The 19,045-nt window shown below is 48.0% G+C and overlaps 1 protein-coding gene across 2 annotated transcripts in view; it reads right to left on the minus strand.

Moving 5' to 3' along the window:
* VWC2L (von Willebrand factor C domain containing 2 like) overlaps positions 1-19,045 on the minus strand; it is a 41,637-nt gene that overhangs the window by 12,377 nt on the left and 10,215 nt on the right. The window contains exons 2-3 of one of the 2 annotated variants that reach the window (XM_027890317.1): positions 13,092-13,221; positions 5,218-6,984 (exon numbers count right to left, since the gene is read on the minus strand). In XM_027890317.1, coding sequence (XP_027746118.1) covers positions 6,959-6,984; positions 13,092-13,221 — 156 coding nt within the window. In that variant the 3' untranslated portion in view covers positions 5,218-6,958. Of the gene's footprint in view, positions 1-5,217; positions 6,985-13,091; positions 13,222-19,045 lie in introns of those variants that run through there. The other variant, XM_027890316.1, reaches the window with a different exon arrangement.

The following is a 19,045-nucleotide window of genomic DNA, read 5'->3' on the forward strand; positions in this document are numbered from 1 at the left end:
CGTTATGGGGCCATTCAGCACTGCATCACAAGTGAGCCCTCTCAGGTGAGACTAATCCTTCTGCAGAGCCCAGGCCAGGGCTGGGTAAAACCTCCCACAGGTGCTTTCAAGAGCAAACAGCATCTATTTATCCCCTTTGCATCCTTCCTCTCTGGGCAGTCACGATGTGATGGCCAAACCTAGTGAACACTTGTCTTTATCTGAGATATTTCTCAGCTGGAAAATTGGGGGAAAAGAAATTGTCTGTTAGGGGCAGAATGACAGGCCCTGATTGAAATGGAGACACAAAAAGAAGGAAAATGTCACCCTTAACATGGTTTTCCTCTCTGCCTTAAAGAAGTGGAAGTAGCACCTGTGACATGGGCATCCCTGCCCACAGCAGGGGCATGGGACGAGATGAACTTTAAGGTCCCTTCCAACCCAAACCCTTCTGTGGTTCTGTGATGATTTGTGCTGATGTCCAAATGTGGGGGGTTGCTCTGCCCCAGAGATCCCCTCCCAGGGTGCACAGCCAAAATTCTGCACAGCAGCAGCAGCTGATTTCAGCTGAGAAATGTAGAAACTCAGCAACCACGGGGTGAAATGCACGACCAGACCCTGCAGCACATCAGACAAGTTGCTGGGACGTGGGGCCTGTTTGTCACCATCCCTACCAGGGATGCCAGAGAGGCTCCCTCCTAGTGGCAAGAGGTGACAAACTCACTGCCAGCCCCTCACCAAGAGGATGTCCCTCCCCATGGGACAGCAGAGGGGTAATGCTGACAGACAGGGTCTAGCAGAGCCCTCAAAGACAGCAACAGCACCTTTTTAAAAGGTGCTGCTACCAAAAGGACATCAGAAGGTGTCACGCCTGCAAGCACCACTAAACTTTCACCTCACCAGCTGGGGAAGTCTTTGACATAATGAGCTGATGAGGGGGATTTTACTTAATTTTTTTTCCCCCACAGATTAGTGGAAAACAGAAAGTCCATGATCTGTAGCCCCGTTGCTGACCCCCAGGCTGTGACGTGCACATAGTGATGGAGCACCACTGGGTTGGCCCCACCATGGAGCTGATATTCAACCACCCCATGCAATCTCTGGTTTCCTGCAGACCTCCCTGTGCCGACATTTCCTGTCCCACAGCAGGTTGTGCCCAGAAAGCCCAAACCTCTGCTCCCAGGTAGCTCATTTCCTCCCTGGCTACTTTAACCCACAGCTGGGAGAGGAGCTTCTTGCTTGACCACACGTGAAGCCGAGGAGGGAGAGCGCAGGCAGCGCTTCCCTGAGACAGAGCACACAAGCAGAGAGAAAGGGCAGTGCCAACTGCAGAAACCACCAAGCCATGCAACAGGAGTAAGGAGAGTCCTGGTTTCTTGCTGGGGGCTTGTAATTCCTTCTTTGGAGGCCATTCTCCTTCCATCAGCACTCCTTGAGCCTTTAGATCTATAGCTACAAGTTGAGAAAAGTAATCACCTTTATTTCATGGGTTGACCTAACTGGGGTTGACCATTTGGGCAGAGGTGTCAAATCCATGTGAAAATCTTCAAGAAGGGGCTTCTATGGGCACAGGAACTGGCCCTGGCTTTTTTTTTTGCATGTAAAAACTTTACTGTCGAGCTGTTAGGACAAATGGGAGAGGGGGACAAACCCTTGGCTGCTGCCAAAGCACGATGTTTCCCCAGGAGCAGGGCAGCCAGGCCACTTTACACCAGCATCAGGAACTGCATCACACTGTATTTGTTCTCTAGGAGGACACGAATTTAGCCAAGAGAAAAATGTGGTTTTGTGTGCAAAACACAGCAAATATACCTAATCGTTACTACTGCAGGCAGGTTTTCATTTTAAATCACAGTTTTCCAAGTCCTTAACAATTACGGTTTGACGTTCCCTGCCGTACATTTCATTTTCGTTTGGCACAGCTTGAAAACAGTCACCAGAAATTCCCTCTCGCCGCTTTCCCTGCAGCAGAGCGAGGGTACCGAGCCGTGCGAGCACCAATCGAGCCGCAGCATCCCCACCATCCCATTCATCCCGGCTGGCACCGCCCCGATGGGCGAGGCGGGGGCGGCTGTGCCGAGGGAAGGGCCGGCGCCCCCCGCCCCTCCAGACAGGGATGACGCATCGGAGCTGCTGCGGCCCCGGCCGGTGAATAATCCTCCTAAAGAAGGAGCCCCTCGGACGTCAGCGCTGGCTGCGATGAGTCAGAGATCAGGGAGCGAGGCTTTTCTGGAAGGAACACCCAAGGGGGGCTCAGCCCTCACGAAACGAGAGGGTGAGGGGGAACTGCTCGCTCCGGGCTCTGCAGCCCGTCCTGGACGCGGTGAGAGCTGACGGCACCGAAACACACCGGAATTTCGGCTCACAAGCCAGAAACCACTCAAAGGCACTGACCTGAGCTGATGTGACTCCGCGATACGGAAGCAGTATCGAAGGAGGGCTCTTCCACCCACGCCTCCTGACATTTCCCACGCATTTCAATCAGGCCAGAAAGCACAATGCCAGGTGCTGTTCTGCAAACGGCAAAGCCTGCAGGCCCTGATCCTGCAAAGGTGCCAAGGATTTCCCAAAAGCACTGGATGCTGACAGCCTTCTCCTGCCAGGTGTGGAAGGCAGTGGTGGTCCCAAAGGTATCTAACCCCACAGGACTGTTCTAAACCCACAGAACGGTTTGGGTTGGAAGGGACTTTAAAGATCATCTTGTTCCACCCACTCCCTGCCATGGGCAGGGAACACCTTCCACTAGCCCAGGTCGCTCCAAGCCCTGTCCAACCTGGCCTTGGACACTTCCAGGGATGGGGCAGCCACAGCTTCTCTGGGCAACCTTTGCCAGGGCCTCATCACCCTCACAGGGAAGAATTGTTTCCAAACATCTAATCAAAACCTACTCCATTAGTTTGCAGCCACTGCCCCTTGTCCAGTCACAACAGGCTCTTGTAAAAAACATCCCTCTCCAACCTTTCTTGCAGGCTCCCTTCGATCTTGGCCCTGGCTGCTCTCCCCAGGCAAGGGGGAGAACTGCGCAGGAAGGACATTTCCCATCACAGTCAAAGCTATTTCTCCTATTCCTCTCTCACTCAGAGAGAGAAAGACAAAGGTACAAAAATCAGAGCAGGCTGTCTAAAATAATTCATAAGGCAAAAAGCCCCTTCGCTTCTCTCTTCCCTTGTTTGAAATGTTCCAACTTATCAAATAAAGATCTACATCTAAAAGCATGTCACCCCCCAACCTTTCAGATTTGAGTCAGTTCGTTCTGAAAGTGTTAAATGGGGCATCTGATCACTTCAAGGTTTTTCCCTGACCCTTTTCAATGTTCAAACAGAGAGTTTGCTATAATTGGCTTTTTTCCCGGGGAGGTTTCAGTGAGTCAGCATTTTCTGACCAACATATTCCCATTTTCTTCAAATGTTCTCAAGCGGCTGCAGTGAAAAGTGTCTGAGCTTTGAAAGGTTGGGGAGAACTTTGTGTGTTCATCTTCACACAGAACCCACTCCTCTCAACAGATCCCTGTGCAGGACACCAGCACTTCTCTTTTTGGTACACTGACTGCTGCTCCACTTATTCTAACAAACTGCTTCCCTGCCAGCACTGCTGGGCACCAAACTTTTGTAACTGGGACAAAAACGTGGCTTAGCTGATGCGAAACGAGTTACACCCGTTTGCAACAATTGTGGGACTGGTCCGTATCCATTCTTTTTCTTAAAACTCCTCACCGAATTTCTCGTTGCAATTAGGATTTCAGAAACGGGTACAAGTGGAATATGGACATCCTGGGCTCACCTCCCACTGCAAAGTGCTGACAATCCCCTGACTGTCACCTGTGGGTGACTTCTCTGCCCAGCCCTCTCTCACTGAGCTGCATCAACACGGCCAGAGGCACGAGGAACTGACCCACACCAACCCAGGCAGCCGAAGCAAAGAAAGCAACATCCTCTCCTCTCTCCCACTGGGCTTTTACTGGCTCATAACCAAGCCTAAGCTCTTCAGTCTTGGGCAGTAAGGCAGATCAGCAGTGCAACCAGCCAAGCCCGTGCTGCAGGAATGGAGGCACGAGAAGCCTCGTGCTGCAGGAGCGATGGCTGGTGCTGTGCCTGCAGACCCACACGGAGAGCTGCGAGCACCTGTGGAAAGCCAGAGCACACAGACAGCTCACTGAGAGGGAGAGGGGTGGGACAAGGGGGTGGAAGGAAGTGGATGCTGATGTTTGCGGGCACGAGAGCATCTCTGGACAACAGGGACTGGCAATTATCCGATGGCAGATTTGGAACTGCCTCCCCACATCCTTCTGCAGCAGAAGCAGCCACACAGCAGCCCCGCTGCCACAGCCACAACGTCCTGGCACCCTTACCCCAACGGGCTCTTCCAAATGGGGCAAATGGTCCCACCAAGCCTGCACTCCTGTTCCTTCTGCCCAGGTGGTGCATTGCATCAGTAAACTAGGGGTAGAGATAAAGAAAAACACACCTTCAAAACACTTCTTAATCTCTCCAGCCAAACTGACGGGTGATTGGCAAGGCTGGGATGTGCAGACATGCAGTAATACACCCAGGAGGACAATACTGCACTGCTTCCCTTCTCAGAGGGGCAGAGGTGCAGGAGAGACAAAAGGCTGCAGCTGAAATGCAGGACCCTACCAAAGGAGGGAGGATGGAGATGTAGTAAAGGTGGAGGGGAAGGAAAGGAAGCGGAAGGAGAAAACTTCCATGTGCTTTTCTTAAGTCTAAGTGTTCTCAGACTTGCTTAGCTCTAATCTTTAATTCATATTTTCATTACAGTCTCTTTGCTCTGTAAAGTCTGCGTTTCGTGTAAAAGGAGCAGCTCAAACATCAATTATTTGACATCAGTCAACCCCCTGTTAAAAAGTCCTCTACTCTACATATATGTAGGCTCCAATAAAAGAAGCATTAAACATTCATTAAATTAGAAATACATGAAGACAGAGTCTGCTACTCTTCTCATACAGATATGCTTAGCAATCCCAACCTTCCAGAGCAGCAAAAGCAAACCCATCCCTAATCCTTTTAGAAACCCTGACCATGCAGAACACCCCAGCCTCCTGCAATGTGCCCCTGAGTAACCCAGGCATATCAGCAGGTCACATCCTTAGCTGGAGTAAATCAGAGTAAATCAGAGACATTACACCAAAGGACACAGACTCAGGATTTGGCTTGAGGCTTCTCTTGCAGCAAAATGGTTTACAGCAATGCAATTGGGTAATAATGTCATTTTTGGTCTGATCAGTCAACACCACACCTGAACAGCAACAGCATGCCTGCTTTCATTTCAGTACTGCTTTGGCTGCTTGTGTTCTGCAAAGGGAACCTGGCCTCCCAACCTCAATCTAGGAGCTTCCTCCCCACAAAAAAATCCCAAACTGACACCCCTTCTATCTATCTCTAACACCTACCCCCATACTATCACGATGACAGTGAATCTTGCACTACCACCGGTGTGCACACAAATTTCAGCAACATTTTCCCAAGGGGAAACAATCCCTGATGAGCAGAAGCTTCCTCACAAACATTTCTGAGTTTAAAGAGCAACGCAGACCACATCACATGTTTCCCACATCTCTGAGAGCTGTGTCCACTAAAAGACATCCTTGGAGCCAGTCCCATCCGACAAATGGCTCCTCATAACCCTGCCCAGCCCTCCTCCTTAGGGTGCATTTTGAACTCTGCTGCGGTGGAAGCACAGAAGCGTGGTTAGGGCCTGGGGCACACAAATCCAGGATAGCGGCTTTCAGCTCCTGCCTGGCCTTTGGCTGTCAGGCAGAGCCTTTTCCTGCCGTGTTTAATTTGCGAATTGTCCTTTTCTTGCTCGCTGGGCACAGGAAGAGAACACAAAGGCTGGGGCAGCATCAGGTGACCCGTGAGCGTGCGGGCGAACACGTCGGGTCGCAGGGGCTGCTGTCCCGCTGGCTCCCACGGCAGCTCCCTCTGAATGGAGCTTTTCCCAGCAGCATCCCTGTCACTCTGGCACTGCACAGTCCAGCAGCTCCTGCTTTGTGTGAGCACTGAGCTGTGTGATACAGTTAATCACATTAAGCGCTGCTCAGTTCGTGGCTTTTTTGTTCTCTAAAGGCTTTTCCTCTCCCTTGCCTCTTTTAGTCTCACTTCCTTTGAAACTTCGGGAGGTGGCAGCTCCAGCTCAGCCCTCCCTGATGCCATCCAGCACCAGGATGGCTAATTTTGGAAGGTTTAACCTCTGTGAACCTTTCCAAAGCTTTTCACTGTTATCAGATGACTCTTCCAACAGCTGTGCCCACGGGGAGCAGGGCAGTCTTGAGTAAGCAGGGCATTAAAGCATCTGGATAATCCAACTGCTGGAGATTTCCAAAAGCACTGGAGGGTCTAGCTCTTCACAGGTGCTTACGTGCTGAATTTCCACCAGAAAGTTTGGCATCTCCGTGCCTTTAACCACGTGGCCGAAAGTGATGGGGACGAGCCAGCTCCATGGAAAGGCAATTTCAGGGAAATGACACCTCCCAAACTGCAGTGTTGTGTCAGGTTGGTGTCTGCCTGGCCCAAATATACCGCCTCGTTTTTCAGTCTAGATCTTCTACCAGCTTTCAAATCGATCCTTTCTTCCTCTGTTGGTAATCAAATCACTCCTGTACTTGAGCTAACAGGGCACCACAGTTCCCATTCCTGCTGGTGATCCCAAAGAGCGTGAGCCGGTCGTTGCTGTGCCCCCTCAGCCCGCCCTGTCAGTGAGGTGGTGGCCGTGGGGTGACCGAGCGCCCACGAGGCTGCCTTGGTGGATGGGTGCCATCAGTGCTTCATCCCCCAGGAATGAAGGGTGCTGTGGCTACACTACACTACTGCCTTCGGCCGGCGGGAGCCAGGAAGGGATGGTGGAGTCCAGCAAAGTCCGGCGGGGGAACACGTCTCCTCCTGGATGGTCACATTCAACTGGCATCTGCACAACCAAGCAGCACATTGCATAGACTTTGACTGAAGGGGGGTTAAGTGCAACCTTAAAATCTGGCCATTTCAGGGATTTCTGAAATAAATTAGAAGAGGAATTTTATTTAGTTGTTGGTTTGGTTTCTTTTTTTTTTTTTCCTAAAGGAATCTGCCCATGGCTCCAAATCACTGTTTTCCATAAAGTAAATGAATATGAAGTCTTCTCTCATCCTCTTGCCACATTTTCTGTGTCACCTTTATCCTCCAACAGTTGTATAAAATCAAATGGCAGACAAAACATCCTCTCCCCAAATCCTTCCTTTTTTTTTTTTTTTTCCTCAAACTTCTAGTAATTTTTTTCCCACATTTTCTTGATTTTTTTTTTTGTCAGTGATCAGGTTAGAAGCAGAAGCTTTCCAAAACAATGACCTGGAGCTTCAGCGATCCACATCTTGCAGATAAATAACAAGCTATATTTATGCAATAAAGCACAAGTAGTTTAATATCCAGGCACTGGATTATTTGATATTAAAATCTTGGCACTTTTCAAGATAAGCTGATAATTTGGAACAACAGAGCCCACGTGGGAAGGTTCTTTTTGTCAATACTGGTTAACAACATGCACTGTTAATCCATCACCTAACAGGATTTGCACTTAGCCTTCTGTCCCCACAAATCCTTGAAGCCTCGAGGGTCTGACCCTGGGTGTTATTCCACACAGAGATGTGCAAAATTCCCTCAGGGACAGGTGTAAAATGAATTTGCTCACTAAAGGAAAGGTTCCCTTGGCTTCAGCAGGCTGGGAAAATCCTTGGGGGTTTCCTGAGCAAGACATGCTGTGCTCCAGCAGGATCAGGCTGGGGTGCAGAATGCTTATTTCAAATTAACTCCAACAGAGAAATAACGAGCAGCAAGTTTATGTTCTCAGTGAATTAAGAGAGAACCTCAGGTGAAATGTGGGTTTATGTGCACGGAAATAAATTATTATTTACTCGCTCTTGCGCTCATGCCCTCAAATATGGAGACATTTGTAGGGAATTATTAATATTTATAGCATATTGTAATAAATACCCACAAGAGCTTTGCCTGGAGACATGCTATTTTACCGATGTAAAATCTGCTGAAGGTCAAAGGGATCTTTTAGTTGTGTGTGGAGGACAGGATCAGCCTCTTTACTTGGAAATCTGTATCAAGTGTGATAATTTAAAACTTTAATTAAAGAGCCAGTGACAGATTATCTACAAAACGTCTTCCTGCTGCCCAGTATTCCATCAGGAATGTTTCCAGAAGCCCAGGCTGAGTAAGCACACTTGCCAGGAAATATTTCACTGTGGACATGTTAGCTGTTATCTGGCTTGTTGGGTAACAAATTCTTTTGTTGAGGACTGGTGGCAACAAACACTGAATTAAAGGCAAAACCAGACCCCAAACCAGAAATCTATAATACTTATTTTGTTCATCCCTCAAGAAAATGAAAGTACCACAGCAAAGACAATTTTTGCAGCTGTGTCACTGCATGTTATAAATGGGGAAAGTTGCCTTTGAAACGTTCTGCAAAGCATTTCACATTTTAGACAGGACAAGAAGTTAACAATTCTATTGTGGCACCTATTAGAATTTTAAAATTAATTTCCCTGACACAGCTGTGCCATAAAACCCCCCAGGATGATGAGTTTTTGCTAATGTCAAGATTACTTTTGGATACAATTCAGAAGGAGCCCTTTGTAAAATCAGGAGAACACGGGGTGCCAGGTGCCCTGCACTGCCCTCTCCTCACCCCTGCTCAGCTCCGGCCTTTCCCCAGGCAGCTGCCAGGCTGCCAGCTGGGAATTGCCTCTGGCTTTCCTTCCATGGAGTGGCAGACAGTGGATGGATGCACACGTGGTGTGAAGCTGAGATCCCTGAGAGCAGGGGGCTTGGAAGGACCTCCAAGGCCCCCTGGGGACTCCCTGCTGGAGCACATCTACTCACACCCCAGGAAAGGGCACGCTGGGAGCGGGTGGTTTTGGCTCTGGCAAGCAGCACAAGGGGGAAGGTGAAAACACTGCTAATTTCTCCCTTTGTGCACAGCAGGAGTTGAGAATGGCTTGGAACTGGCAAAGAAGGGGAACCGATTTAATCTGGGCCATGGATTAAACCAGATGAAGAGATGTGAGGGATGACACACTGGGGATCCCCCCCATCCCTGCAGCCTTGCCAGACCACAGCCAAACAGGGGGAGGAAACGGCAAGAGCGACCTCCAAGCGATGCATGAGAAAGGGTGTTAAAAACACACACATCCCACCAACACCGGGGCCCAATCCGCAGCACTGGATGGATTTATGGGGAGGGACAAGCAGAAGTTGGGAAATGAAGAGTTCAGGGTGAGCTGAGGGGGCCCAGAGGAGGAATGAGCAACACCACACGGGCATGTCCACAGCCCTGGCTACAGGAGGATGGAGAGCTCACTGGGATTTTCGCGTGGAAAGGCTTTGGCACAGGCGGAGTGGATGGATTTCCTTTCTGAGCTGCAGCAGAGCCTGGGGGCAGGAGGGACAGTGTGGATGGTGGCAGTCACAGGCTTGATTTTAACAGTGATAGGCAAGTTTTAGATGCTGTAGAGGAGAGAGTTAACAACAGCTGACACAGTTTTGTCTGGAGAAGTCACAATGACTGAAAATAACAACTCGGGGCCACAATTCCGCGGTCTGTCACTACCAGGAAACGTGAAATCCAGTGACCTTTCATCTCCACGACAGAAATGCTGCGCAGCACCTGGAGCCATCACCCTTAAAATCCACTCTGACAAGTTGGATGATAGGACATGAAGGTGAAAATGTCCTCTCCCTCCCTCAGCCCCAAATTTCAGCCTCCCGGTGAACTCCGCCTGCTCCGTGTGTAGCGGGGTATCCCTTGCCAAGCAAAGCCAGTTTTGTGGGAGCTGCAGAGTTTAGCAAAGCACGAGATAACAATTTCATTTCTTCTGACAATCAGGAATAAAGCCACTTGTTCGCACTGCTTCGAAATCATGGAAGGGAAATTGATATTGGCTTTCTATGGATCTTCAGGTCAGGCTTGTTAGAATCAACACATTTTTGCATTATCACAGAATCACTGAATGGTTTGGGTGGAAGGGACCTTACGCATCATCTCATTCCACCCCTGCCCATGGGCAGGGACACCTTCCACTATCCCAGGTTGCTCCAAGCTCGGTCCAGTCTGGCCTTGGACACTTCCAGGGATGGGGCAGCCACAGCTTCTCTGGGCAGCCTGTGCCAGTGCTCACTGCTGCACAGCAATTCTGCCCTTGGCAAGACGGAGTTGAGAAAGACACCAATCTGAATGTCTCGAGAGGAAATTATTCTCCCGGTAAGGACAGCAACAGCTAAACAAGCAGGCAAGCCACGCTGCTGGCAGAGTGCAGCAAATGATGCAGGGCTGTGTTTTAACCAAAAACAAGGGTTTTCCAAAGTTTTAAAGAGCAGCTTTTGAGATGATGATTTGCACTTCATGTCTTTCTGGACATGTCTTTCCTCCCCTCTAACAACTGCATCCCTTGAGCTCTTCTGCTCGCCCGTGTAAAGCGATGACCACAGGGACTGAGATTAAAGTAAAATCTTTTCATCACACTGAAACATGGCACTGAAACTGTCTTGACCACTTTGGCAGAAAGCAAAAGCTACTGGATGGAAGAAAAAAACCCAAATAAATTTAAAAAAGGGGGGTTCAGGCATTTAAGTGGGTCTGTCAGCTTGTGTTATCTTCACGCATTTGTGAGACTGAGCTTTAATTGACTGGCTGCAGTGGGGAGCTGAAAGACAAAATTTTGGTCTCAAGATGAGCAGACAGCTGAAAGCATTGTGCTCCTCATTCATTAGGATGTGTCAGACGGATTCAGATGGGAAGAGACACAGCAATGGCTTCTGCTTTCTCCTGAGTCTCCCAGACTATAAGGGAAAGGCAAAGGGAGCGTGCCACACTCAGCCACATCCAAGAGCAGTAACAAGCAGCTCATCACATTCCCTGTGGCAAAGGAGACTACTGTGGTGCCCACTAATTTTTATCCTGTGTGAATTGTTTCATTCCATTTGTGATAGATACAGCCAGAACTCCAATCTCTGGCCAACTATGAGCCAGTCAGCTCCAGCTGCAGTAGGAGCAGCAGAAAGCCCAGCTAGGAGTCTCACATCCCGATATCCCTACAGCCAGGCTGGGACACAAGGAGGGGTTCAGCTCCTCAGTCCCAAGGAACAGCCATGACCCACCGCTGGCTGAGCTGTGCTCCAAGCCCCGTTCTCCCTGGCGCCAGAGACCAGGATTCCCAAGGCTGCTCTGGAGAGGATGGTGAGAGACACAGCCCTGCCTTAAATGGGTTTCAGCTGTACAGCTTTATATCTGTACCCCCAAAGATGAGCGAAGAGAGGAGTTGGAGGGATTTGGTAAAACCATGGGTGAGGCCTCCTGGCTTCTACTTGAGGGTTCTGATCTGTGCCCCAGAGTCCCTTCAGCACGTGGCTGATTTTCCTTCTTGTCCTCCTGTCCTTGTTCCCACCAGCAGGAGCTGCTTCTTTCCCCTTCCCTGGTTATTTGGGCACTCTTGACTGTTTGGGGAAGAAAGATGCTGGTCCTTCCTGGTCACCAGGGGTATCAGGGACTGTGACACAGGAAGCCACCCACCCCAAAGAGGGAGAGGCTGGTTACTGGGGAAATGGTGACGGTGGGGAAGGGTCGGCAGGGAAATCCAGCAGCTCCTGGACCTGTGTGGAGGCACCTCTGTGTCTGCACTCCCGGGAAGCCTGAGGGATGCTCACAGGTTGGATTCGCGTGACACAAACCGGATGGGATGTGGTGCCAGTGTAAATGCCGGGGATTCAGGATGGGACCCTACACAGGATGGGAACAGAGGCCAAACACACAGGAGCAGCATTTTTTTGGGTGTAAATGAGTCTGAACTGTGTTCAGACATGAACTGTGCACAGCCACGGCCAGTGGTACCCCCAGGTCACCAACACAAGACATCTGTCTTGTTGAGTGTGGTGGGAAACCTCACACTCAAGCACAGCAAAGGTGGTGGGCAGAACTGGGGAACAAACCTTTTCTCTGCAGCTCATCAACAACAACAACCAACCAATGCAACTTCCTATGAACATTTTCTGCTTTTCAACAGCAACACAAAACTAAGTGTAAATCTTAAATATACTTTGGAGCAAGAACTGTGGTTTAATAGAACCCTTAGGATTTCAATTAGTACTTCTGGTAAAATTTTCCAGATATTTTTTAATTTTGCCAGTTCCTTTAGTAAAAGCATGTTGGCTTTCAAACTCTTTGCTTTCTCTCTGCCTTAAAGAGCAGAAAATGTGTTGAAAATGTTATTTCTTCGCAAACATTTTCATTTACATCCAAAAGCAACCATTACTCTTATCCAGCAGCGGTGATGTATGTACGAGAAAATATATACAAATCGTGAATTCTAAACAGGAGAAGATGAATCCAAGTGGCCATTTTTTACATGTTTAGAAAGCTGTGAAGAGGTCTCCGTGCAGCTGCCTTACCTTTTAATCTGTCTTCACATCTACATTAGGAGAAAGGTGCTTTTTCAGAGACACACGTGGTACAAGACTGGGGAGACCTTCTTGGAAACAGTTCCTTTCCAAAGAGGTACTTCCAGTCATTCCAAAACCTTTCTTAAAAGTATTGATGAATCAGGCTCCAATTCATGAAATCACTTCAGAGGACAGTGAGGGCCAACACTACACACACAGCTTCCAGCACACAACTAACGATGTTCTGGGCTTGGTGAGTGTCTTACCGGCCACAGGAGAAGTTTGCCATTGATTTCAGTGGGTTTTCCCTTGGTCTTGGGTAATAAGCATTGGTTTTTAAATTTAGGGACAAAGACTCTCTCTTTTCTCACGGACCTGGTTCTATATTAGACTACTTATGAGAAAAAAGCAATGACATGAAACAACCACTGATACCAGGACTCAGTCCCACAAAGCCTTAGTCATGTCAGCCATTCCATCTGCTTCCAGGAGGAGACACAGGCCAGGAAGGGCAGCCTTTAATTTTCCCAGTTGCCACCCCATAACTGAAGGCCATGCACAAGGAGAAGTCGCATCCCCAACTCCAATGGAAGCAAACCTGGCGGGGATGCAGCAGTAACAACATTCGAATGAAATGTTTCCTTTATATCTCTTTGTTAATTCAACACAGTACTTTCTTACCATTTTTGCAGACAGGACAACACTGTTCTGGTTCATAGACTGGGTTGACACACTCGGGAACTGCGCAGTCTGCTACAACACAGTGAACTTCATTGCTGGGCTCGCAGCGACACCATTCGCATGGCGAGGGCTAGGAACAAATCTCAGATTAGCCCAGTGCCTCCCGCAGCTCACAACTTTGCAACATTTCCATCTTGCCACAAGATAAACACATCAATACCCCCTGACTGCATCATTCATCATGGGTAACACAATTGAACCTCTGGGACAAAAGAGCAACATCTGAAATAGGCACCAGAACATCAGAGAAACCGGCGTGCGAGCCTGGTTTTCCCAAAGGGGTGTGGGGTTCTTTAGCCTTCATGAGACTTTAGGTCCCTTTGCCAGAAAACCTGAGCTGAAGACACCAGGTTGTACCTCTGCTCTCCCCATCTGTGTTATCTGACACATCTGGAGCCAGAGGGAAGAGTGGGATTTTGGGAAGGTCACGAGTGTTGGTTCATCCCAGGAAGGGAGGACAGGGTGATTTTCCAGGCCATACTGCTCTGCCTTGTAGACCCCCCTGCCAGCACACCCCAAACTGTTGAAAAGGTGTTGCTGGGGTGGCCTCTCCATCTGGCAGCTCCGCAGCTTTCACTCCCACTTTTCAGGGCAGAGGAGAACAGTGTTGCTCTTGGAGGGGCAAAACCATTTTATTGTGGGGTCTGTGGGCACTCCCATGACATTACCATTAGTTCTGGTGCTGGCCCCTCTCCTGCTTGCTTCAACAAGGTCTGTGAGCAACAGACTCACACAAAATACGTAAATAATTAAGACACTGAGTAATTCAGCTGAGTCAGGGAATTCTGGATTAAAGCACACGGCTAAATGGATTTGTTTCAGCTCCATCAATCCAAACAGGAATCTCCCTCCACCCCTGAATAGCACGGAGTTGTTACTGCCTCACCCTTGGAAAAGCTGCGAAAATGCGTTGAAAAGCAGAAAGGTCAGTGTTTTAAGGTTTCCAGCGACTTGTGTGTGTGCAAGTGTGATGAAAGGATAGCAACAGAGCTAAGAAAGGAGAACAAGAGGAGAACTGAAAGGAAAATAACTTCCTTTCAGTACCAGCAGGTTCAATATGTACCTCCCATTTTCTCAGCAATGGTACATCCATCACTTACGCTCGAACGAGTAAAATGTGGGTATTGGAAAAAAAATCTGCTTTATGTTGCATTGATGGGAGTCTGCAGCAATGGGAATTCCCCAACATTAAAAAAAAAAAAAAAAAAGAGAAGTGAGATGTTAAGAAAGAAGGAGTAATCCTGATGTGTTGCAGACCCCAGTGATGGGTCACTCATTTCTACAAGACAGATGAGCCCTGGTTCTGGCAGGTAAAGAGCTTTTCAGTTCACCTCTAAGAAGCTCCATATGTCTCGAGTCTAATAATTTATTCCCAGGAAATTCATTTCTACCTTAAAATGCACTAATTAAAGCTTCCCTTGCTTTGTCTCAGCGTCTGCAGTCTATAATTCCCATCACCTTTCATTTGCTCACGGTTTTGGCAATTTAGATAAAATCAGCACTCCTTGAGCAAGGGAAGAAGCGTGTGGAGGTGGAATTCCTCTTTCTAATTATCGTTCCTCATTCAATCCTGCTTTGATTTCTGTCTGAAGCACCAGGAATCTAAATCCATTTGACTGACATTTCTTATTCAAGGCTATTTAATAAGAAGAAACAATACAGCAGAAAATAGACAGAACTATTTGCTGGGGGATCAATAAGAAAATTGCCGCTTTGTTTTTACTCATTTTAATCGCTAATTATACGGAGCAGCAGAACTAGATCTTGTGATTTGTGCAGGCTTTCACTGACGTACCCTCCAGGACTTGTACCCATCCTCACTACGACGCTGGCTGCAATGCTAAGAAATATGGGATGGGTTTCCAGGACTGCAGCCCAATCCATGGCTTAAACATGATCAGCACAAGCAGGAGATGCCCCTGAACGACTCTGCTCTGAGCCAGTGAGACACGACACACACATCTTTTGCTTCAGCGCTGTCCGTGTAACCTGACAGTGACACTGCAATAAACCACGGGGATCCCTGGCACTGAGAGCAGCCTTCCAAGAGGGGAGAACTGGGCACAATTCAGGCAGGAGGGCACACCCCGGCGGGCACAAGGAATGAGCAGCCAGCAAAAGAAAAGGCTGCTCTGGCGTCAGCCAGACCCTCTGCCACATCCTCTCCCCCACTCTATCAAGGTCAAGTTGTTTGGTCTTGCCACCAGGATCTTCCTCTGTCTGACCATTTTTTTCACTTGCCAGTGCCCCTTACCATGGCTCTTCCCCAGCCCCTCCTGCCCACCTAGTTTATGAATGTCCTGGCACTTTCTCCCGTGGGATGTGCTTTGGGATCCGATTCGCAAAACCCTGCCCTTTCAGAAAAGACTTTTCCCCAAGCACACTGATTGAGCATCTTCAAACTGTTGTGTGCAGGCTCTGCATCCAAGCTTTTACTTTCCCTGGAGTTTATCCTTCTTGGGGAACAATTGGCCAAAAAAAGGTCCTCTCTCTATGGATATAGGCAGTAGGTAGAACCAGCAGCAAAACAACAAACTGGGAACCACTGAAAGACATCCCAAAGCTTTGTTTCCTGTTTCCAAGATTTATCCCCCATGGAAGAGGGGTGGTTTACACTTCTGTAGCCACTAAAGTTCAAACATCAGTTCCAGAAAAGAAACTCTCATCCCTACTGGAAAAGGAAGTTGAAAAAATACAGAGGGTTTCTGGAGCAGGAGCGAGAGAGGACACGGTCCCACATGGGGAGTGCAAATGCTTTACTGCCGTCCCTTAAACTGATATTCTGGAAACACTGGCAAGATTAAAGGATCACAAAAGGTGATCGATCATTCATTTACTCCAGCTGTCCAAGGCAGAATGATCTCTTTAAAGACTTTTAGGAAGGATTTCAAAAGATGTTGGTGAAGAAACATTCTCCTCACCACTGCCCAAAAGGAAAGGGCTCCATCACACACCCTGGGGTGGCCAGAGGAAGGAGGGGAAAACCTTAAGTCTCAGGTGGTGTCAAATGGGAAACATCTGGAAGCAGCAGAGTTTGTTAACAAAGGAAGAAGGAAGGAAAATTAAAACAGAGAATAAAGAATCCACATGGCTAATAAAGATTTTATGTGCATGAGCACATAACAACAAACTTGATAGATGATGCAGACAAACAAATGAAAAAGGCAGCAAGAGGAACAGAATGAAAAAAAAGATACACCCTGAGCAGGGGAAATAGGGACGCCCCTCAAGTCTTCCAGAAAGAGTGGTGGACACAGAGAGATCACATGATCAAACAGTTCTTGAGGAAAAGAGCCTAAAAACCTGATCGTTCACAAACCTTAAGGGAGAGGTGGCAAAAACAGAAATCTGAACTCAAAACTTAACGTTTAAATCTACTTATTAATAAAGATAAATAAATCTACTTGTTAATGCTTTTTTACAGCTGAAGAGATCTGGAGCAAACATTTTTTTAGACTCAGGCAGCTGGTACAATCACACCCATAACCGACACACAAAACCTCAAGTTTTTAGTCAAGGTCTCGAAAGAAACTTCTGCAGGACTTTAGGCTTTACTCCACCTCACTCATCTCATTTAGTCACGGGAATTCTCTTGTCCCAAATACTCACTGAACCTCACCTGTATTCCTCCCTTGTCCGCAACTTCACCACCTGAAGCCACCTCTCTCTGCTGCTCCAAACAAAGCCTTTGTGAAAGCCTTTTCTATCACATGTACACTGCCCTGCAAAAGCTCTCAATGAGCAGGAAGCATTGTCCTTGAGTGGACAGAGGAAGCATAAATATATATATATACATGTATATGTGTTTGTGAAACATTATTTTGCATTCCTTCTCTTCCCTGCCTGCAGTGAGGATTTCTCTGTCTCATGTCTGCTTGTCAATCACTCTGAGCTGCTTCTACACAAACATCTCTAGGGGGGTGGAAAGGGAGTGATTTACCCAAGACAAACTGAAAACTCTGAAGGCGACATGTGACTGATACTTTTTCTTCACCTGTTTGTTCTGTCAATCAGCAGTAATTTTCCTCGACATCCCTGTTTGCTCCTCTGCCACACTCACCAGGATAACTGTGGTTTCCAAGTGCACTCCTCTCAGTCCTGCACGTGGGCTGTCACCCAGCTCACTAGAGATCTCAGACCAGGTTTTAAGGCTGCAGTCTCCTGGGATGAGCTGTGATTCTTCCAGCTGGCTTCACTCAGACTCGGGGTTTGAGGCTCATACCCCTCCAGGAGCTGGGAAAATGCTGCTCATTTTCCAACAGCCTTCCAAGACTGAAGTGTCCTTTGGCACCTAAGTATTACAAGAGTCAGTGGAGCTTGTACCATTAACACAGACTGTACAGAGACCTTGCTGCTCGTGACTTCCCACTCCATGAATTCAGATGCCAGCTCCTCCAGGCGTGTTGAACACAGCCACTCCCCAGTGCTTTGGACCTCCCCTCACTTTTTCAAGAAAAGACTTCCAGCTGTGTGGTGTGTTCTTTGTCCCTGGGTTTTCAGCCTCGTGGAAGGTTTACCTCTTTGCTGGAGCCAGCACTGAGGCTGCTCAAAGCTATGGCAAATTCTTGCAATTGCCGTTTCTGAGATCCAGCTCTCAGGATCTGTTGGGCTGCTCTCTTGTCCCTCCTTCCTACACTCTCCAGCTAAGCCTGAAGAGGGTTTTTGTACAAGAATGTCCCATAATCCCACCCTGGAAGACTCAGTCTCATTGACAAGGTGCCATGAAGTGATCACATAAGGACCGTGTCCTTGTGCTGTCTGCCACACAACAGCCCTTCATCAATTATACACAGGCACTGCCAAACAGAGCAATACAAACTTCATGACGATTGTATCGTGAATACTTGACATTTCCTTTGGGGAAATGAAATAGAAAAGCTACATGTAAGTGTTTACAACCATCTAATCATGTTACAATGGACCTACCGATCATCATGCAGGGGCTGTTCAAGTTAGTGGAGCACAGTCTAAGTATTTCCACTGAACTGAATACACCTGCTGTTGGGGCCTGTGATGCTCTCCCCAGTCAAACAGGTGAATTTACAACGTGGCCAGAATAACTGGAGAAATCTGCTTGGTCAACTGGAATTTCAAGTGGTGTATAACCAAGAAATTAAGGCAGGGGGCTTTTTTTTTTTTCTGAGCCCTGGGGAATCCCAAAGATCCATCACATCAGAACAAATGCAGAGGAGATGCCAGAACTCTTGGTATCACTGGGAACCTTAATCAGGACATTTAAACACCAAAAAGGACACGGTGTGTATGGATAGGCCTTTTCTAGGTGATAGAAAAATGCTTTTCATGGTAGTTTCACTGAATATGGAATTGCAATGCTTTCTCCCCTGAGAACATGTTAGAAAAAGAAGTGCCAACCCCTTAAACAGAAAATTACATCCTCTCCATTTCCACTAATGCCAAGGTGGTTTGGAAAGTACTGAATCTAAGCTGGCACTTCCGCAGACCTTGCCATAGATTCAGATCCACAAGCTGCATCCACAGGCACCTCCTGCCTGCACGTCTGGATGTGTCCCACTCCCTGGACTCCAAGGGAAGGAAAACCATCACTGCTGTCAGTCTCTCCATCTTTTAGGACAATCCCATCCAGCCTCACTCCTCAGACAGGCTGGACTGGTGGCATCCTGCTCAATCCAGAGAAAACAGCAGGAAAAGCAGGGCGATGGAAAGTGAACTCTGTCAAATTGGGCACCTTAAGAGCAGCTCTAACTTTTAATGGCTCTCAGGACAATGGAAATTCTGATGGAAATTATTTCTGTAGCTACAGTTTCAGCTGGTGAATTTACTGGCAGGAAGCAAGAAAGGGAAGAGAGTTTAAAAGGACCCGATGAATCAATTCAGAGGCAAAAATGGCTTCAGCATTCTGGCTGAGGTGGGAA

The sequence above is a fragment of the Empidonax traillii genome, unplaced genomic scaffold (assembly GCF_003031625.1).
Source record: "Empidonax traillii isolate 1590-97213 ecotype Southwest subspecies unplaced genomic scaffold, ASM303162v1 scaffold284:size1552100, whole genome shotgun sequence".
NCBI lineage: Eukaryota > Metazoa > Chordata > Aves > Passeriformes > Tyrannidae > Empidonax > Empidonax traillii.